The sequence below is a fragment of the Motacilla alba genome, chromosome 2 (assembly GCF_015832195.1).
Source record: "Motacilla alba alba isolate MOTALB_02 chromosome 2, Motacilla_alba_V1.0_pri, whole genome shotgun sequence".
Lineage (NCBI taxonomy): Eukaryota > Metazoa > Chordata > Aves > Passeriformes > Motacillidae > Motacilla > Motacilla alba.
In genome coordinates, this window is record NC_052017.1 from 107,105,060 (window position 1) to 107,125,414 (window position 20,355).

The window sequence follows — 20,355 nt, forward strand, 5'->3', positions numbered from 1 at the left end:
TACAGGACAACCAGAAGATCAGGCCCAGCCAGCCTGAGTTCATGAGAGCCAGGTGCTGCTTGATTGACTTGATCTCCTGTTATGACAGTGTGACCCACTTAGTGGATGAATGGAAGGCTGCAGATGTTGTCCACTGACACTTTAGAAAAGCCTCTGACACCCATTACCACAGTGTTCTCCTGGAGAAACTGGCTGCTCATGGCTTGGATAGGTGCAGTGTTCACTGTGTAAAAACCCAAAAACTGTCCAGACAGCCATGCCCAGGGAATGGTGGTGAATGGAGTTACATCCACCTGGCAGCTGGCCACCAGTGGTGTTCCCCAGGGCTCACTGCTAGGGCCAGTCCTGTTCAATATCTTTATCGATGATGGGGATGAGGGGATTAAGTGCACCTCAGTTGGACAGGAATGCTGATCTGCCAGAGGGCAGGAAAGTAATACAGAGGATCAGTGAGCCAAGGTCAATTGCATGACCTAATTGTTCTCTACAACTACCTGAAAGCAGACTGTAATGAAGTGAGGGTTGGTCTTTTCTTCCAGAAACAAGGGACAGGACAAGAGAAAATGGCATCACCATCCATTGGGGAGGTTTAGATTGGATATTAGGAATAATTTCTTCAGCAAAAGGGTCAGCAAGCATTGGAACAGGCTGCCCAGGAAGTTGTTGGAGTCATCATCTCAGGAGGTGTTCAAAAGATATGCAGATGTAGTGCTTAGGGACGTGGTTTAGTGGCAGTGTTGGATTTGGCAGTGTTGGATTAATGGATTGACTTTATGGTTTTAGAGGTCTTTTCCAACTTAAATAATTCCATGCATTTAGATAGGCGAGGCGGCCGAGATCAGAATCAGGCACATGATTATCCCTATGAAGCAAATGTCATGCAACTATACTTAACTTCCAGCATCATCTGAATCTAGTTTAATAACCAGAAAATAGGCTTTTGACAACAATAGTATTTCAAAATGACAGTGTAATTAAATTTAAGTCAAAGCTATGCAATGATGGACTGTATGTTTATGTGTAACCAGCAAATTATATGCTTTTAAGCATGTCAAAATTTTCAAAAGAATTAACTACTGCAGTAATTCAGTTGAGGAAATGGTAGTAGGAAAAAGACTCCCTCAGGTCATTTTTCAACCAGCTGATATGATGTGATACATACCGTTTGCCTCATACAGAGTTTCCAATTCCTACTTCCCTAAAATGTTATGCATTTTAATACCATTCAAGGACAAACCAACAGTCATGCTTCACTCACTTCTGAGAAGCAAGGGAAGGGACTGTGGGACTGGGATGAATAATGAGACAGGAAGTCAGTTTGTCATCCTATGTTACCAGTTCAGACTCGGTTAAAGCTGATCAGACATTATCATCAGGTTTGCGTGAGCAATGATAACAGATAATTAGTGCCCGGTCTACTGTGGTTCCTAACTGATGGGAAAAGGGAAAAACTGCAGAAACAGCCTTGATTCCATAGAGAGTAAAGAGAACCTCCACAGAGCAGGGTAGATCTCAAAACCTGTGTGATCTCCATTTCAAGAGGAACTGATGGTATGACAGTTAACCTGTAACAAACACTTGGTGGTTTCAAAGCAGCACGTTTGCAAAGCATTTGGCTGCTGTGCTCTGCATCCCTATTTCTGCCCCCTGCCTTTGTTCATCACATATTCAGGAATTCTCAAGCTGATGTCTAGTACAGGAGTATATAGGAGAACCATCTATTAACTCCCATTGGAGGAAAAGGGAGGAATATTCTCCTTCCTCTTTATTATTTTCTCAATTGGCAGAACATTTACTTCAACACATAAATTTCTAAGCCATCTTTTAATAAAAGAAAAGTCTGTGCTGGTGGAATATACTTTCTTGAAACTGAATAGAGAAACCTTTAATAACTCAAGTTTAAATACACTAAAGCTAATCAATTCATCCTGCATTCAAGTTTCCATTATACTTCTATGAAAGCACAAAACAGGTCTGTGAAATATAATTAACGAGAGACTGCTACATACAGCATGTAAAATCAAGACTACAGCTTTTATTTCATTTGTTTTGCAGACTCATTAGAATTTTTTTCATTTAAATGTCTTGAACTGTGTAGCCAAATTTTTATGTGAAAGAAACAACAAATTAAATTAAATTAGTCCCTATTTAAGCTGTATTTGAAACTGTCTAAAACTGATGCTCTTAGTTCCACAATTTCCAAATTAGATCTAAAAAATTATGTTAGCAGTTCAGAAAACAGACAAATTAATGCAAATTTTTAAAAAACGCTGTACTTCTGCAAGCTTGTATACTGAAACTTCACTGGCTGGGAAATCTAGGAAACATTCAGATCATCTGCCTCTTTGTCCCACTCTCTCCCTGCAAAATAGAGACACAAGAAGAACAGTGAACAACCTGGGCAGGTGTACTGACTGCAGGGCATCCCTGGTGGAGAAAAGGGCTTGTGCTCACTGAGCAGGTCATCCCCAGCCTCGGCACTGTGCCATCTGGATGCAGGTAGTTGCCAGGGTGAGAGTGCAGTGCACTGTCCCTGAGACAGCCCTGGCACCGTCCTGCCTCTCCTGGAATGCCTCCTTACAGAGCCTGCAGCTTGGCAGTCACTGACCAGGGGCTCACAGACAACCACTATCTCATGTTGCTGCCCATTCCCACTACCTGTTTCTTATAGGTGTCTCTCCTCAGATTGCCATGAAAAAGCAGTAAGGGAACTATCTCTGCACTAACATGAGCACTAGCACTGGGTGTAACTGCAGTTCTTCTATGAGAGGTAAAGCAAAAAGGAAATTTTCTTTACCTCCTCATACATACATGGGCTGTAAGTACAGACTAATGGGATACACACTGTCAATGTTAGTAAGAAACATCAGTGTGAATGCTGTGCCAAGAATTAGATGACAATAACGTAAAGTTCTGCAACTCTCAGTGTTCTCAGATTACAGTCACAGGTGCACGTGCTGCCACTAATGCCAACTGATTTTTCAAATCCTATGATAGTGATCAAGAAATAATCACAGAGCAGCCAATGTTCTCTCCTGAAAGAGTCTGTGTCCTATTTAAGGATGAAAATGCTCCAGGAGTGACTTATGGCTACAACTAGAAGAAACAAGAAAGTTCAAAATATGTTTTCTAACAGTACCATTGAGAAGAGGCTGTCCTCCATGTACACTCCTTGACACTACTGCACTGTGAACATCTTCAGGAAATCCAGTCTTGCATGACAAATCTTCACAGGTTGCTTTTATCGGTGCCTGAAACACAAGACAAAATGTATGTAATACTTGCAACCCACATTCACCAGAGAAACATTCCAGCTGGCAGATACTACACTTTGCTGCTGTTCTGTACAAGCAGAATCTTTGTTTTGGACTGCAATTAGGACTGCGAGGGCAAAGGGTTAATCTTTCTGATAACTGGAATGGAAGGAACAAATCCCACTTGTCTGGTAAGATCTAAATAATACACCATCTTAATTCTTCTGACAACTGAACATTTCCACTAAACCAGACATCTAGACTGAAGGGGAATCATAAAGCGAACAAAAACATTCCTTCCTCTGGAAATAAATGTTGCACAAAATACATCTCAACTTTTTCACAGCCAGATTGCTTGAAAGGGATCACTTCAACCACTGGTGTATGTAAAATGCTTGTATATAATATTTCTATGTGAGGCTGCACCAGAACAAGTAAACTAAGACAAAATGTTACATTTGCAGTAACTTAACAGAACTTACATTTGTGTTAGCGTTCAAACAGATACCATATAAAGCCAAATGTTTCCAATGCAACTCCTATTTCAAAGGGACATTAAGTTAAAAGGAGAGCAGCTCATTAAATTTGCACAATGGAAGAGCTGAGCCACTGAAACTGTTTGTTCTCTCACTTATTAAAAAAGTTTACCCTCAAATGACATTCTTAAAAGAGCTTCATGAATGCCTTTCCATTAAGAAATATGATACAGCATTTGGAAACTTGTCTCTTCTACCGGCTTCCATGTTCATAAATTACTTCTGTTAGTAAAGCTATTTTCCAGGACACCTTGTTGCCTATCTGGAAAAAAAAAACAAACAAAACAAAACAAAACCAAAACCAGACATTTTCTGTGGCAAAGGACTATGATCTCTTTTCAGTGGATTGGTTTTGTCTCATTTTTCAGTGGATTGGTTTTGTCCCATTTTAGTACTGCACAAGACAATGGCCCACCTAACATGTGGCTACATGACTGTAGATTGGCAAATCCCTTTGACACCATACACAGGAAAGAGGTCAGCTCCCAGTGCAGCCAGGGCTGAGATATAGCCAAGAATATATCTGACAGCTCCCAAACAATCTCAAACACCTCTACATGCCAAACAAAGGCCTATCCACATGTATGCCCAGATGTAGTATATGGTCTTTGACAGCACAATCAACTGTGTGATTATATCATACTTAAATCTGATCAAGACTTAAATTAGATTTTCCTGTTTGTTTTCCAGATGGGCTTCCATCAAGCAGACCTACTCAAGGCCACGTAAGCATCCCTGCATCTTGCAAAGAAAGCCCTACAGGAAAAAATAAAAAAGGGAGGGAGAAAGAGGAGATGATGCTGTTATATCCATTCACCCTAGTAACCTCAGGGAAAGAGAGCATTAAAGCAGAGGTGGGACAGGAGCACTGCAAACAACAGGGATTTACTGAGGGAAAAGGGACTAGGTGGAAGTGTAATCTCTGCACTGACAAACATAGCTAAACTCAGCATGTCAACCCCTGTTATCACTAATAGAAGGAGGCATTTGTAACCCATTGCATTGCATTTACACCATCAGCATCCTAACTATGCAGCTCAACACTAACAAAACCAAAAAAAAAAAATTAAAATTTACTAACTTGCAAGTTAATGCACTATCCAGGTATGCCCTCAGTAAGAGAACTTGTAATTATCAAGTTTCAAATTAACTTAAACTATTGTGATTTAAGATCTACATGGGTATCTCACCTGTGTACAATTGCTTAAGTAGTTTATTATGTTTATATGGAGACTCTAGAGAGAAAGCAAATAAAGCAACAGTTTAGCTACCACAGAACTATGTTCCCTACAAAACTGGAACCAAAATCTGTAGCCATGTGCCAACAGTCTATTTATATGTTGAATTTTTAAGATAAAAAGAAGGCAAATCAAAAATAACTAAAATTTCAACCAGCCAGTTTCCTCAGCTTTAGAACTCAAATCACAGGTTTGATAAGGTTTCCATAATTTGAAAGAAAACTAGTAAGAATCATTTAAACTACTGCACAAAAGGTGACTTCAAAGTAATATGGTGGAAAAGGAAATAAAAGTCTTCCATGGCATCTTTGAAACAAAAAGGTACTGGCTGGGCGGCTGAGGAGATAGCAGGATTTTTTACTAGACTGAACTGATGTGTTTGGGAATCCTTCATCCTTTCCAGTAATCTATATGTACTAAACAGCTCTTATAAACTGAAACAATGCCCACTGAAACAAAGGCTGGGGAACATGAATAGAGAGCCTTCTTTATTCTTTCATTTGCAGCCATCAATTTTATCCAGAAACAAAAGAATGTGCTCTGCTCTCCAAAAACAGCCCTTTGTAAAGATTGTTTCAGAATAAAAACACAGGGAAGGAAGAATTCAAATTTTCAGCAATTCTTAATCGCCCTGTGTTAAGCATTCTGAATTAAGTAGAAGTTGCAACTTCAGACACACTGGGTCACATCAAGTTCAGCCCAAGAGTACTGCAAGACTTAAAGCATTTTAACTCTAAGAAAAGAAGGATGCTGAAATATTTTTATCCCCTTATCTGGGGCAAAAGGTGAAAGCTAGTGAAGATTATGGGACACATTATTATAATTTACAGGATTTTGTGTGATTAGTACAATTCCCAAGACACTTTCAAATTTAAGATAATATTACTGGTACATTCATCTGCAGAAGGACACTCCTTTTAAAAAAACCCATCTTTTAAAGACAGAAAGCAATTACCTTAGCTTGTACCCACATAAAACCTTCTCAGTGGACTCACAAAGCTTTAAACAAGCTCAGCACTTGGAAAATTCTCCTCTCAAGTACCAGACTTTGCGACAGCAAAATAAAATTACTTCTAAAAAACTATTCTGCTTTCCTCATCCTTTATGACTTGTTTAGCCATTTTTAACTGCTAAATGAGTGATAAGCATTACCATCTCCAGATGCTAGAGAGATAGTCACACATGGTATCAGATCATGCATATAAACTCAGTACTGTAGATCTCAAATATAAATGCAACAGGAAAACGGCAATTATGAAGCAACATGATGTAAATTAGAAGTCTTCTGTCAAAACTGTTATTCAATCAATTAAAAGAATTCACCATTTTGATATAGTTAGGCAGTTAAGCCTGCAGTTTTGACATCCTGCTCCTCTGTTACTTTAGTTTCATCTCTAGATATGAAAACTGTGGTTCAATTCCAAAGCTTTATTCCAGCACGATTAAAAAAAGAAAAAAAAACAACCCACCACAAAAACCCCGAAACTAAAGATACCATGAACAACCTGTTTACAATCTCAAGTGTATAATTCTAAGGGATTTGCATTTACATCTTTTTCTAAATACCACCAGTAAAAGTCTTCAAACAACACAGGCCTAAAAAGTTTTGAAAAGTTTCTAACTGAAACAAGCACTGAGCCAGGCACAATTTTTTCACTAGTACTGACAGATCTGGACTCATAACCAATTTTCATTGTTTTTAAAAAGTAGACACATTTAAAATTCAAAATATTTGGAAATATCTATTTAAAGAAACATGCATTTCAAAATGTAATTTCACCGCCTCCTCTGCATATGCCATACACCACTAGAGTTACTAAAATGCAAGGCAAGTTGGTTTTGTAAGACTGCTTTCTTTTATAATCATTGTAACTTAGTCCCATAGGAGAAGAAGCCTAGGTAGTAAAATGAGAAACCAAGGGGGGGGGGGGGGGGGGGGGGGGGCTATGTATCAAAGAAAATATCATACTACACAGTATAATTGAACACAGTACAGTTACCAATTGCCAAGTCTAGCCAATTCACAGGACATTATTGTGTGAAGTTCAAAACACTGTCTGACATAATTATACATATGATGAAGCAAGAACAGGGTATTTGAGCTCTTGCTCCATAATAACCAACATTCATTTACAACTACCACAGCAATATTCAACTTAAGCACAGATCACAGAAACATTTGTGACTGTGTTTAAAGACTGGGTGTTTCTTCATTAATTTAAAAGCCAGGATGATACCAATACTCACTTGCAACTTAGGTTCTAGAGAAGTCTAAAAACTAGAGATTGTTCTGTCCATTTTTAGTGTTGTGTACAGACATTATCTGACACAATGTGCTGTACAAGGTGGCATTATTTAGTAACGAGTGTCTACTTACTATTGTAAGGCATAAGAAAGATACCCTGGATGATAGAAACATCTCCAAAAAGCTCTAGATACTAGAATTCAGAATGTTCAGCAACTCTCTTAAATCCCCAACTTGCTGCAAACAAAGCCGCCAACAGTTTATACTGTCACAGTACTCAGTACTTCAGCAAAAGTAGTCAAGTACAATTTGTTTTCAGCCATAGAGTGCAACTAGAGAGAAAGAAAAGTGCCTTTCATTCAGATTGTTCTGGAAGCCAAAAGCTTCCAAAGTGGGTGCCAGGCCACATCCTCCCAGAGGTCATTCAGTTACAGCAGAAAGGGCTTTCGTTACACCATCTTCACTTAGAAAATCAGTGCTCTACTTTGTGAACCACAAGATTTTAGATCAGAAAATTCCATTTCTTAAACCAACATGTAGAGTCTCAAGCACCTTCCCCAAGTAAGAGAGTCCACAACTTTTATACTACTATGTGGTTTGAAGTAACTTGCCTTAAACCACCAAAGGTTCATAGAATCATACAATACCTTGAGTTGAAAGGGGCCGTATCAGTCATCTATTTCCACCCTTCCTGCCCATGGGCAGGGACACCTTCCACTAAACCAGTGGGACTTGCTCAAAGCCCCATCCAACCTGGCCTTGAACACTTCCAGGGATGGTGCATCTACAAATTCTCTGGGCAACTGGTTCTACTGCCCTACCACCCTCCCAGTGAAGAGTAACTAATCTCAACCCACTGTTTTTCAGTTTGTACCCATTCCTACTTATCCTATCTCTACATGCCCTTGTAAAAATTTTCTCTCTTTGGTCATATCCAGCCTCTCATCCACCAGCACCACCAAGCCCTGCTCTGCATCTGTTCATCCCCCAGCTTTACAAACCATGTTCACAGCCTATCCTGTTAACCCCCAATGAGAAACAATATTCATTTGCTCTACTAAAAAGTAAGACAATTATTTAGTATACCCCACATAGCTCAAACCCATGATCCAAGTTTGTACTTTCCCCCTCCCTCAACTAGGAGAACATGGGAGTGGCTGCATCTTCCAAAACACATGGTTCTTCAGGTAAGCCACAGTTCAGAGAAAGGTATCTTAAAATTTCTGTATGTCTAAGTTTTAGCAATTGTTTCATTAACAACTTTTAAAAAAAAGAATTGATCCTGTATTTGACCACACATTCTAATTTTTCTACAAGAAATGACATCTCTCTGATTTGGTAATAGCCATTGTATTGCTCACACTAAGCATCTCAGCCCATAAAACTGCTGCTATTCCATACAGGAGGATGCTGCATTTTTCTGACCTTTGGGGGAGGCCTTGAAAGGCCTCTTTGGGGGATCACAAAATTTTAACTATGTCTTCAGCTGCTGGGTGATAATTATATGCTAATTATAAGGAATGGGAGAGTCCCTAGAGGAGTCTGTTGGTAAAAATATATTTTTTAAATATGTCAAGGAGTGCCTAGAGGAGAGGATAAACACACTTTTTGGAAACATGGTATTTAATTAAATATACGAATACTGACTAAAACCAAATACTTTAAGTGAAATTCTGAAAATATCTGGCAGCGAATCACCTTCCATCTTGTAAGCTGCTGATACTGTATCTGTTTTCATAAGTAATTTAAAAATAGAAAGCCTAATTTCCATTCTTTATTCAGACAGAGCTCCCATGATCTTTCAGCAAGAAGTGCAGGATCAAATCAAATGATGAATCACGCACACTTGGATTATATACCTCTCAAGGTGAACAGCAACATGGTCCAACACCCAGGTGAAAAAGGTCCCTCTCAGCTCACTCACAAAATACAAAAGCACTTGAGGAAAACACAGATCTTCCATAAACTCATCCTGCAATAATGTATGTTTCTTTCCTCTCAGGATTCACCTCACTGTATGCCACTGCTGGCCAACGAGCAAGTCTCAGTCAGTGGCAGGTGAGAAGTGCTTTACCACAGCTCCTGCAAAGGATGTCAAGTATTCTTTTTGCCTTCATTACTCTCCACCCAAAGTTGGACAATGTTTTCAGGCATGGTGGGACTCTTGGGGATGGTGCAGTGCATGGCCAGGAGCTGGACTCGATGAGTCTGGTCGGATCATCAGTTTGTTCTGTAATCTGTCTCACTGAACCTTACCCTCAACTGGTACCACTGGGTTAATGGAAGCACACAGGCTACTCCATAAGGCCCCTATGGGCTCCTCCTACCCTTTGTAGCAAGAATTTAAAATAAAAATTCCAGGGAACATTAGAGATTGCATAGCCTTTGGGAATAGACTTGTGTTTTATGTGTGCACATTGTTTGAAATAAGTCACGCTCTCATCCTAATGGGAATGCTGGTAACTACTGAAACTACTGCAAGCTTTCTGAACTTTTTTGTTACCCTAAAAAAGCACTTACAAAACCAATGAGAAACAGAATGAGAGTTTAACTGGTAAATTATTTTGTTAAGCAGGAAAAGCCATTCAAAAATTCCTCTTCCTTACAACATGACTAGTCCCTTACACAATACTGTCTGTATTGAGTAAAAATAACTTTACTCACAGCTTCCTCAAGCTATTTTTAAATATAAACATGCAATCCTGTCACAACTAAACTGTCTCATGTGTTAGTACTCAGTTATTAAAAGAAGTAATAAAACACATTATTGATATAAAAGCATCAATGAAACCAAGTAAGACAGAACATGACAGGGTTCTTCCAATGATGTTTCTGGGAGGTCCTTCAACTTCTAGAAACAGAGAGGAAAATAACAGGAAGTTTTTGAATGACACACTCTTGACTAGATGTAGCTCAAAAACATGATCGTTTTGGGAAATATTTTAAAAGTTTGTATCAAAACTATACATGCATCTTTCCAGCACGCTGAGCTGCATGCCTAGGTAGCAGTACTACCCAGGAAAAGAGAGAGCAGTAGAAGGCTCTCTAGAAAACACACATTTATTAAAAATACATAGATCAACAACATAAGAATATATGCCTTCTGGTACATAAGCAGAGTATGTATATCTGAGCTTGCTAGAATATTTGCCTAGATAATTTCGTGTATTAAATTCTGATTATCTCCTGTTCTGTCAACCAGTGACTTAAATTCAAAAAACTCATTGAATTGCACAACCTTGTCTGTCCTATAACAGATGTAAAAATAAGTTTTTAAAAAAAGTATTTTAACAAAATATATTTAAATAATATATTCATTTCAATATCCAAGGAAATTCAGCTCTGCAATTATCTGAATTTTGAGGATGTGTCAGTGTTATTACTATCACTTAGACAAGACAGACAAGGATTGGAGAGCTCTCTGCTGTAATACCCTGCCACATTTAACATTTCCAATGGAGTCTTTGAAGACAAAACAAAACCAGAACATGAAGATCTACACTGAAAACGCCTGAGATACTCCATGTAACTATTCTGGTCAGGGGCTTATGAATGTGTTACAAAATGCATTCAATTCAATACATTCAGTGTACTTTGAAAGGAGTTAATGGTGTTGGTGTCTATTAATGGAGTCGTTAATCAGAGACACTGTAAAACTCATGCCTATACAGATAAAAAATCTAAGACACAGGTATATTGTGAGAGACAGAAGATTTACCCACAACAGGGGACCTTGCTTGTTTCCACACAAAACTACGTTAATATTCCTCACCCCAATTCTGCCAGAGACTACTGCTGCTGGAAGTAATTACTAGAGGGGTAGAGCTGGCAAGAAATGCCATTGCTGGATTCTCAGCTGAGGCAGCTTAACAGGAGTGTCATTTAGGGTAGTAGCTTTATCACCTGGATACATTTGCTAAGACCTGGAATAAGACCAAAATTGCCTGCAGAGGGTAATAACTTACGTCCTCTGTCATCAAAATTCGAATTCAAACCAGTCACCTAAGCTCAAAAGACTCCAAGAAACTGCTTTATTGTTTACTTGCTTTTGATTTAGAAACAGACAACATCCACATAGTGATTCAATCAGCTTATATTTAAAGAAATATATTCCCTTTTTGAGCACTTTACTTCTAATTTGTGTTCCAGTTTATTTCTAAACTACTAATAGTAGTTTCATTCCTGTAAACTCACACTGGCTTCCCTGTTCCTTTGTTGGATTGGAATTGTTGATTTAGCCAGAAAAACAAGACTCACTCCTTTCATCTTATCTTCTGTCAGGATTTTTTTTCATGTAATACTCCCAGACTCATACTGATACGCTAACTAACAAAACAGAGTGCAGTTTTCATTCCCTCCTTTCTTGTGCAGCTTACACACTGCCAAAACTCTTAAGCCATATTTCCTGTACATAAAAACAACATCCACAGATCTGCCCTTAAAATCTGGCTCCAGTTACAATTTTTCAAGTTATTCCATAACGACAGCTTTTCTACACCACTACTGAATAACAAACTGATTAACAAACTCTAGAAAATAGAGGTAGACAGATGCTGTGTTGTGGTGAGTAAAAACTGAGTGAAAAGGTTCAACATTTCAGAAGAACCCGATACAAATAACCTCCTACAAACCAAAAGTAGTAGGTGTGACAACAGGGGAAAAAAGTTAGCAATGCACCTAGCTGGTGAAGGTTCTTGCAGTATGCATGATGGAAGAAGGGGTGAGGAATAAAGAGCTCTTAAAATGAAAGTGTTGCACAGACACAGGTCTGTAAATCTGATTTCATACTCAAGTTCCAATTTTGTTACACACTATTAAAAATCAACCCTAACCTGATTTAATGGATATCCAAACAAAGGGGAAATTGGATTCCTCAACCATAACGCACCAGTGACACTGAGTGATATATAAAAGCAACATGGCTAGTTGGCTAGTTCCTGTCCTTAATTCATAGCCTATGCTTCAATTTCAAACCTGCCTTGGGTAAGGGAAAAAAAAAAAAAAGAAGATGGAATAAAAGCTTACTGCAGATTTTGTGCTTTAAAGATTTATTGAGATAGGAAGACTAAACAGAACTGAAAGCACATACAGTAAACAGCACATAAGGACTCAAAAAAAAAAACCCCATACACACACGAAAAAACCAGCCCAACACAACAGCAGCCAGTAAGTGGCACACACAAGTTTCTGAACAGGGTGTCTGCTATCACATGCAGCCGCTCATGCTCAGCCGGACGCTCCCGTGTCGCGCCAGCCACCCTGCCGCGCGTCCTCCCAGGACTCAAGGGAAAATCCCCGGCTGCCGTGGAGCAGCGTTTCAGCACCTCGCTCGCCTGCCGCAAGTCATCAGCCCCTGAGAGCGCCTCAGAAACTGCGCGAAGGACTCAACCGCCCGGGGACCCCGCGAGGGAACAGGAGCGTCAGAGAGACGGAGAAGCGCAGAGGAGACGGGAGGCCGGGCGAGCTCCTCCCGCCCCCGGTGCGGCGGAGGCAGCGGGGCCGCACCATGGACAGTGGCTGCGCCTGCCGCCTCCCCCTGCCCTGCGCCAGCCGCTGCGGGAGGGCGCCCTGCCCGCCCCGGCACCCCGGCCCCGCCGCCGGCCTCGCCTCAACCCGCTCCCCCGGCCCGGCAGAAATGCCCCAATCGTAAATACCATTAAGAGGCGATGATCTGCGCCATCTGTCCCTCGGACTTACCGCCCTCTCCACCCCCGGCGCCGCGCCGGATACGAGCTCAGCGAGCACAAATCGAACTGGGAACGCACCGGGTGCCCCGGCTCCGCTCCCGCTCCGCACACTCCTCGCCGCCGGAGGGGAGCCCAACCATCACCCTGCGGGCACTGCCCCTGCTTCCCCAACGGGATCCATTTTGTTGTTTCCCTGTCCTCTCCACACCCTCCCGGTGACTCCCATCGCGACCCAGACCTCCACTTTCTGCACTCCACTGGGACCACACCGCGGCTAGCGGTGCCCGGCGCTGCCCCGCGACCACCTGCCCGGGACCCCATCAGTCACCCGCGCGGAGCGCCCCGGCAAGGCCGCCGGGGGGAGGCAGCAGCAGGACTTTCATAATAATAAATTAAACACTTCGGGGCCCGAGCCCGTCCCAGTGGAAATTCCCGTTAGCGGCAGGGGGTGGGGAAGCCCAGTGCCCAGGCGGAGGCTGATTAAATTCTTCCCGGAGAAAGGATTAGCGGGCGAGGGAGCTGGGGGTAGCCGAGGCGCGGGGGCTGCTCTCTGCCCCACACCTCTCTGGCACCACAGCCCGCCTTTCATCACGCGGGACGGAGGGGGAAATGTTCGCTCCGTTCCCCACTCGGTACTTTTCCCCCGCGCCGGCGGCGGGGCCGAGCTCCCGTGCTCCTGCCAGGCGCACGGATACCGGCCAGCTCCCCCCCACGTCCCGCGCCACCTGCTCTCCCTGGAATGAGGGGGGGATCAGTTCCCCCATCACCTCTCGCGTATCGGGACCACCCTCTCCCTCTCAGCCGGCCCCGGGCAGGGGCTCCCCCCCCTCTCTCTCTCCGCGGCCGGAGCCCGGTGGCGGGGCTGCCCCGAGCAGGTGGCTCTGCACGAGCGGCCACGAGCCACCCCGGGGCACCCCGGCGGCGGGCCGCTTTCCCCTACCCCCTCCCCGAGACCCCCACCACGAAGCGCAGCCTGGCTGCTCCCCCCCCCCCCCTTCTCCCCCCGGCTCTCCCGCCTTCCCCGGGCATCGCCGCCCGCAGGGGAACAAAGAGCCGCAGCCCGGCCCGCTCCCCGCCGGCGGTGCTTACCTGCTGTAGGGCCGCCAGCAGCATCAGCGCCAGCGGCGGCAGGATCCGCGGCGGCACTCCCGCTACCCGGCACATGGAGGCGAGGAGGGGCGGCGGCAGGGCGGCCCCCAGCAGTTCCGGAGCGCGGCTGGAGCCCGCGGAGCGGGGCGAGGGGAGCGGCGGGGAGGGTCGGGCAGCGGCAGCTGCCGGGAGCTGCGGTCGGCGTCTGCCCCCGCCTGCCGGAGCCGGCTGCCGCTCTAGCTCATGGGCAGCGATGCGGTGGAAGGAGAGAGAGCGGGGGGCGGAGGATGGGTGAAACTCAGCTGTGGGTCAGCCTGCTTGTCTCTCGGCCGAGCCCCCTCCGCGGTGCAGAGGGTGGGCAGGGAAGAGGAGGAGGAGGATGGGCAAACAAAAGGCTGGGAGATAAGAAAGAAGTAGTCGCTGCTGCTGCTGCGAGGCCGGTGCGGCGGCGGCTCCCTTCGGCTGGCAGCCTTCCCCACGCCTGGATCGTGCCCGCCTCGCTCCTCCCGCCGGTGCCCCCCAGCGAGCTCGGGCAGGCGGCTCCTCTCAGCGCCTCAGCCCAGGCACGCCAGCACCGCCGCTTCGCCAGCCCCAGCCCTGCTGCATGCTCGCCCCGCACTTTCTCTCTCCCTCTTTCTTCTCCTCCCTCCACCCCTCCCCCTGCAGGCAAAGCCCTCCGCCGAAGCACAATGATAACAATACCCCAGCAGCCTCTGCCTGCCGTGCGCCTGTCTACTCGCTCGCCCGGTGCCTGCCTGCCTGCCTGTCTGCTGCTGGCAGCTCCCTCTCCGCCTCCCGTCGCTCCCTGCCGGCCGCACGGCCAATGGGAACGGCACGGCACAGTGAGCACCGGGGAAATTCGCCGCTGTGCCTGCGAATGGTGCTGCCCCTTCTCGGTCCCCGGAGAGCGGGCTCGGGGGGCAGCGGGGCAGGCGGCAGCGCCCGTTGACCAAGCAACGCCAACAACTAAAGAGCGGTGGAACGAAATAAGTTCCAACCCACACACTTGGTGAACTGCAATGGTTTGGGGGGGCTAGAACTTTGTGGGGAAGGAAGGACCGTCCCCGCCGTGCTCAGTAGGGCACAGTCGGTGCAGCGCGAAGCTGCGGGGGCGCCGCGGGTGCCCAGCCCGGGGGCCGTGGGACGGCCCTGCCCGCCGCTCGGTGCTGGCGGCTCAAGTTCCGCTCAGCTGTTACTGCTTAGCTTTCCCCTTTCTTATTTTTTTCCTATTTTTTCCTTTTTTGTTTTTTTTCCCTTTAGCCACCTTCCGTCCCCCTCATTCCGTAATTCCGTATTTCTTTTTCCAAACTACCTGCTGAATTTTATTAGCAAGTGTTTTCAAAAGCTTGGCTGGGTCCGCAGTCCGCGGGTCCAAAAATGTCAGCGCGCGGAACGGAGCTGGGGAGTGCTGCTGAGCGAACAGTTATAGAAGCAAGTACCAAGTGCTGGGTCATTTGCCGAGCTGGCACGGATTTTCGCTCGCCCACAGTCGGCAAAGTTGTTTTGTGTCTATGCATCAGAGCCTTCATCCCGGGATATAGTAAGGCGAGGATTCGTAGGTATTGGTCCCTAGGCAATCTCATTAAGCGTTCATTCAAAATGGTGCATTATTTATTTTAAAGCATCTTTACACCCGAACTTGCAAGAAAAATACTCTTCCCAACATCCCCCCCTCTTTTAGAAAATAATGCAAACCGTCACGCTCAATGTTTTGATAGGAAACAGCGGATTTGCCTTTGTATTTTTGTCGGGGAAAGGCGGGGTAAGTATGTGCTTTTACGATGCTGATTTCATTAGCCTGGGAATTGAAAGTAGCGGTCACTCGTGAGCTGCGATGCAGCTGCGCACCCAAGGCAGGGGAGAGAGAGGCAGGGAAGGCCCCGGAGCCGCGGCGGTGATGCGCGCCCGCCCGTGCCTGCAGCCGGAGCCGCGGCCGCGCCGCCCGCCGCCTCCGCGGGGCAGAGCAGAGCCCGGGCACCGGGCGAGCCAGACGCCACCTGCGAGGCAGAAACACCAAATGAGGCTCAGCCGAGCAGAGGCGGCCTCAACTAGCAAAACAGCCACCCCCCCGCCGCCACCTGCCTCCCTCCCCGCGCCCTCCTGAAAGTTGTGGCCCGTGCAATTGTACCGATCCCAGGAGTTGTGGAGAACAAAGAGAGGAGGAAACTACGGCTGGTCATGAGTTTCTGGATTAAAATTTAGCCAAAGCCTGAGGGAAAGTAAGCAAGAAGGGCACAGCTGATGTTTAACAAGGACGAGTTTCCCAGTTTTGCACTTGACAGAGCATGTGTTAGGTCTTTCTGGCAATTCTAAGGAGAAATGCTTGGATTTGCTTATGAAACGGTAACTTTCCCCGAGTAACAGATTCCTGTTTGTATTTTCTGATAGGTAGGCAAAATATTAGCATTTGCTAATGGCTGTATTTGAGCATTTATTCACTTTTACACGTGTTTTAGAGAATGCAAAGCACACATTATAAACTACTCCATAAACCAGCTGTCCAATGAGAATAATTACCTGTCACCTAAATGAGCCTGGCCCCTCACATCCTTCAACCCATCCATCCCTAAAGGCCTGAAAAACCAAAGGCTCTGCAGTATATCTGGAAAGTTATCAGATCTGAGCTCTGGCTGATGCTTCTTATGGTTCTACTGCTGCCTTTAAATTTACTTGGCAGGATTAGTAACACTTGCAGAAAAATTGCTCTCACCAACATCATTTTACTGAATCTTCTAGCCTTGAACAAGTTTGAATAAAGCAGTGGGCTTCCCTTAATTACTTAAAACCAAAACTGTCCCCTGGCTCATAGTTCCCTACTTCTGGGTATTGTGATAAAGAGATAAGAGATCTGGGGTGGGGGGGACCTTTTGAGGTATAATCTCTGCACCACATCTCTTTATGGAGAGAGGCGGGTTTTTTTGGGAGAGCAGAGCAGAGAAGAAAACTTGTGCGTTGCCTCCAAATGTGAATGACTCCTCAGGGAATCCTTAGTCTGTAGCATAAGCCCAAGGGAACACCTTTTTATTATTTTTTTTCCCTGCACAGAAATAATCTAGCATTAAATAGGCATAGCTGGAAATTCAGAGTTCGTACTGCTGCTAAGATGAGATAGTCAACTTTTTTTTCATGTATATCATGCAAAAACCAGCAAGCTGGCAATTTCTGGCTAAGATTCAGATAAGTGATTTAGAACTCAAAGGGTTGATCTCCTAATTCAGCCTCAGATTGCATTTATGTGTTTTAACTAGTATGAGAATAGTGGACCACAAGTTAATGTTCAAGCTAGGAGATCTCAAGGGCTTCCAGAAAAACCTTGTTAAAATTCCGTGATTGAGTTGAAGAGAGGATTAGGGTAATTTCCATGTTAGTCATGGAGTTGAGTTTCTCTTTCAACTTGTCCAAATTAATTTTCATTCCTAAGGTTCATAAAAATTCTGTAAAAAATTGAATGCTTTCAATTTGGAACATACTAGATTGCTCATGGCTTCAAATATTTTGGAAAAGGAGACTCTTTCCCTTGTGGATCTATTCTTGCATTTAATCTGCCAGGTACTGCTACTACTACTCCTCTCCTCAATTCAAATTATGCAAATTAAATACTTTACTGACAGTTTAAGCCCTTATCTGACATTTATGCATGTGATTTTAGTGAGTTACACTGCACACATGCATACCCCTGTTCCTATGTCTAAGTATTTACAAGATGGAAGTGTAAATGCATTGAGCAAAAGTACTAAGGGCATATTATTTTTTGTCCAATTTTTCTTGTATTCTTCATGTCATATGTAGAAATACTTTTATTTGTCTTAAAAAAACCCAAAACCAAATCACACAATTAATGGGTCTGACGACGTCCAGTGCTTATTAATGAGTTTTATCACAATGGTGGAAAATGCAGTGAATGTTTTTTACTATGACACAAAGGCTGCATACACCATCAGCTAATCCAGATAAATTCTCCTAACAGAAAAGAAAGAAGTACTAAAAAAAAAAAAAAATCCAAGTTTTTAAAACAGTGGTTTTAAACTTGAATTCTGTTGTCCTAAGACTCCAGATTTATTTTGAGTAGTCTGTGACAGGCAATGGGGAAAAAGCATATTTGTATATTCTCTGTAGCAACTTCACACATGTGAAATTCCTAAGGGGAGGGAGATTTTTCTGAATAGTAAGATTGTTAGTTGTTGGCACCACATGAAAATGATTTATTGCTTTAGGAAGTAAATAATCATGAATGGCCAAGAAGAATGAAGTTTTATATATATAGATAGCATCAAATGGGTAAGAAAAACTGAGCGGCACAGAAACTAAAATACTTAAATATTTTAAAAATTAGAATAATATAAATGCTATTGTTAGTGTTGCTGTCTTTGTCTAACTTCAGTAAAATAAGTATGACACTGAATTATTCAGTCTGAGTGTTCAGGTTTTTTCATATGCTTTTTCATGTTGATCGCTTATGTGAACTAAAACCCCAAAAAGTTCTAATTGTCATTTTATTTAGGGACGTATTCTCAGAAGGAGGGAAGAAAAGGTGGTCTTAGCAGTAAATAAGTAATATTTATTTGACTGTATCTTGTATTTCCTTACAGAACTTGAACATTTTTTTCTGGTGGGCTTTTCTAGCCCTATCATTACTTAAGATGCATAGCTCTACATATCTTTCCAGTTTTTTCTTACATCAAGGCAATAAAAGACATGGAAAGGTGACTACAGCTGCAGCATTAGTGTGCTGTTATACTCACATTTGAAAATCAGCTGGGTTAGGATAGAAAAATGTAGCATACAGCGGATCTGTTTCTGCTTTAGCAAGCCTCAGCAGCATTAATTGCTTTTTATTGAGATATAGGTAAGCATGTGTGTGTGTATGCGCATACACACACACACACACACACACACATATATATAAATATGATTTGTAGAAAAGGATTTTCTTTTCCCTGTTCTGGTAGCTAAATTGTATTTTTCACCATAGTTATATTTCTGTTAATTGCTAATGACTTTTGTAAAGGATTTCTCTATGGAGAAGAAGCTGAGCGTATGTAATCCAGATGTGATACAATATATTTGCATATTGTGTAATTGGCTTCATGTTTATACCCTTAGTGTGAAGATCTGGGATCAACATATTCAAGCTGATTGCTTGTGCTTCATTCTTCCAGAAATCTCATTCAGCATCACTGCCCACTGGCTTCAAGCTGTTTGGCATGGAGAGTTTCTATTGAAAATCAAGATAGAGACCTTCAGATCAGCATAGCATCTCTATTTAGTCGGATATCTTAAAAAAAGAAAAAAAAAAAAACTTTTCCAGAACAAGGCTTTAATCATATGGTGTGAGAAAGGATGATCGACTTGTAACTGATGATCGACTGAAAGGATGATGAATTCTAACAAGGGCATATGATGATTTCTAATCTCTAAAAAAGAAAGTTGTAGAGTTTCACAGAGCTGCTTCATATTGATCAGGCCAGTAGGAAGAGGTGAACTTGCTTCTTAAAAAGCTAGCTTCAGTAAATACTTTCTAAAATTATTTATGATGTGAAGTATTTTATCTATGATTTGAAGTATTTCCTTTTTCTTGGTTGTCTTTCCAATAATATCAAGTAATAATTTTACTATCTTGGGATCAGAAGTCTCAACTTTTTTCCGATTTATGCAGTCTGCAGAGCCCCAGACTCCCTCTTTAGCCATAACCAGAATTCACTAGTGTGAATAAAGCTGTTGACTTCTCTGAAGAGGTATGTATATAACACCTACAAAAAAGAAACAAAGAAATTTCCAAAAGATAAATCTTACTATTCCTGACTTCTTGGTAATAAAAATTAAGAAACTGTAACCCTAGCAGTTTGTAGTAAACCAGCATAGACAGATAATAATTTAATTTAATGCAGTTTTAATAATTTGCTTTAATAAAATTGTAAGAGCTGTCATGTGGATTGTCACTTTCAATATTAAATAGAATTTTTAACACCTATATTTAGATATGTCTAATATTTTCCACCAAATCTTATTTTCATTTACTGCAGTATTTCCTTTATTTTAGTTAATACGTTTTAATTATCTGTTTCAAGCCAAGTGCTTTTTGAAAACTTTTAGTCCTTTTAGAAGAATGAGATCAGGGAAAATACGTAATTTTATTTTTGTTGAAAAATTCTTGCTGCCATTTCAGGTATTTTACTCCAGACTCTGAATTCGGGAGCTTAACTTTGGGAGGAGCATAATCCTTACATTGAGGTTGTGCCTTTTTCTATTGCTGTTAAAGTTGGCTAAAATCTGGCATTTTTACAGATCTGAAAATTATGTTGTCAC

At 43.0% G+C, this 20,355-nt stretch overlaps 1 protein-coding gene across 1 annotated transcript in view; it reads right to left on the bottom strand.

Moving 5' to 3' along the window:
• The window catches only part of CDH2 (cadherin 2), a 114,339-nt gene extending 100,187 nt beyond the window's left edge, over positions 1–14,152 (bottom strand). The window contains exons 1-2 of the mRNA XM_038160494.1: positions 14,050–14,152; positions 3,140–3,251 (exon numbers count right to left, since the gene is read on the bottom strand). Coding sequence (XP_038016422.1) covers positions 3,140–3,251; positions 14,050–14,124 — 187 coding nt within the window. The 5' untranslated portion in view covers positions 14,125–14,152. The remainder of the gene's footprint in view (positions 1–3,139; positions 3,252–14,049) is intronic.
• Positions 14,153–20,355: the final 6,203 nt, after the last annotated feature.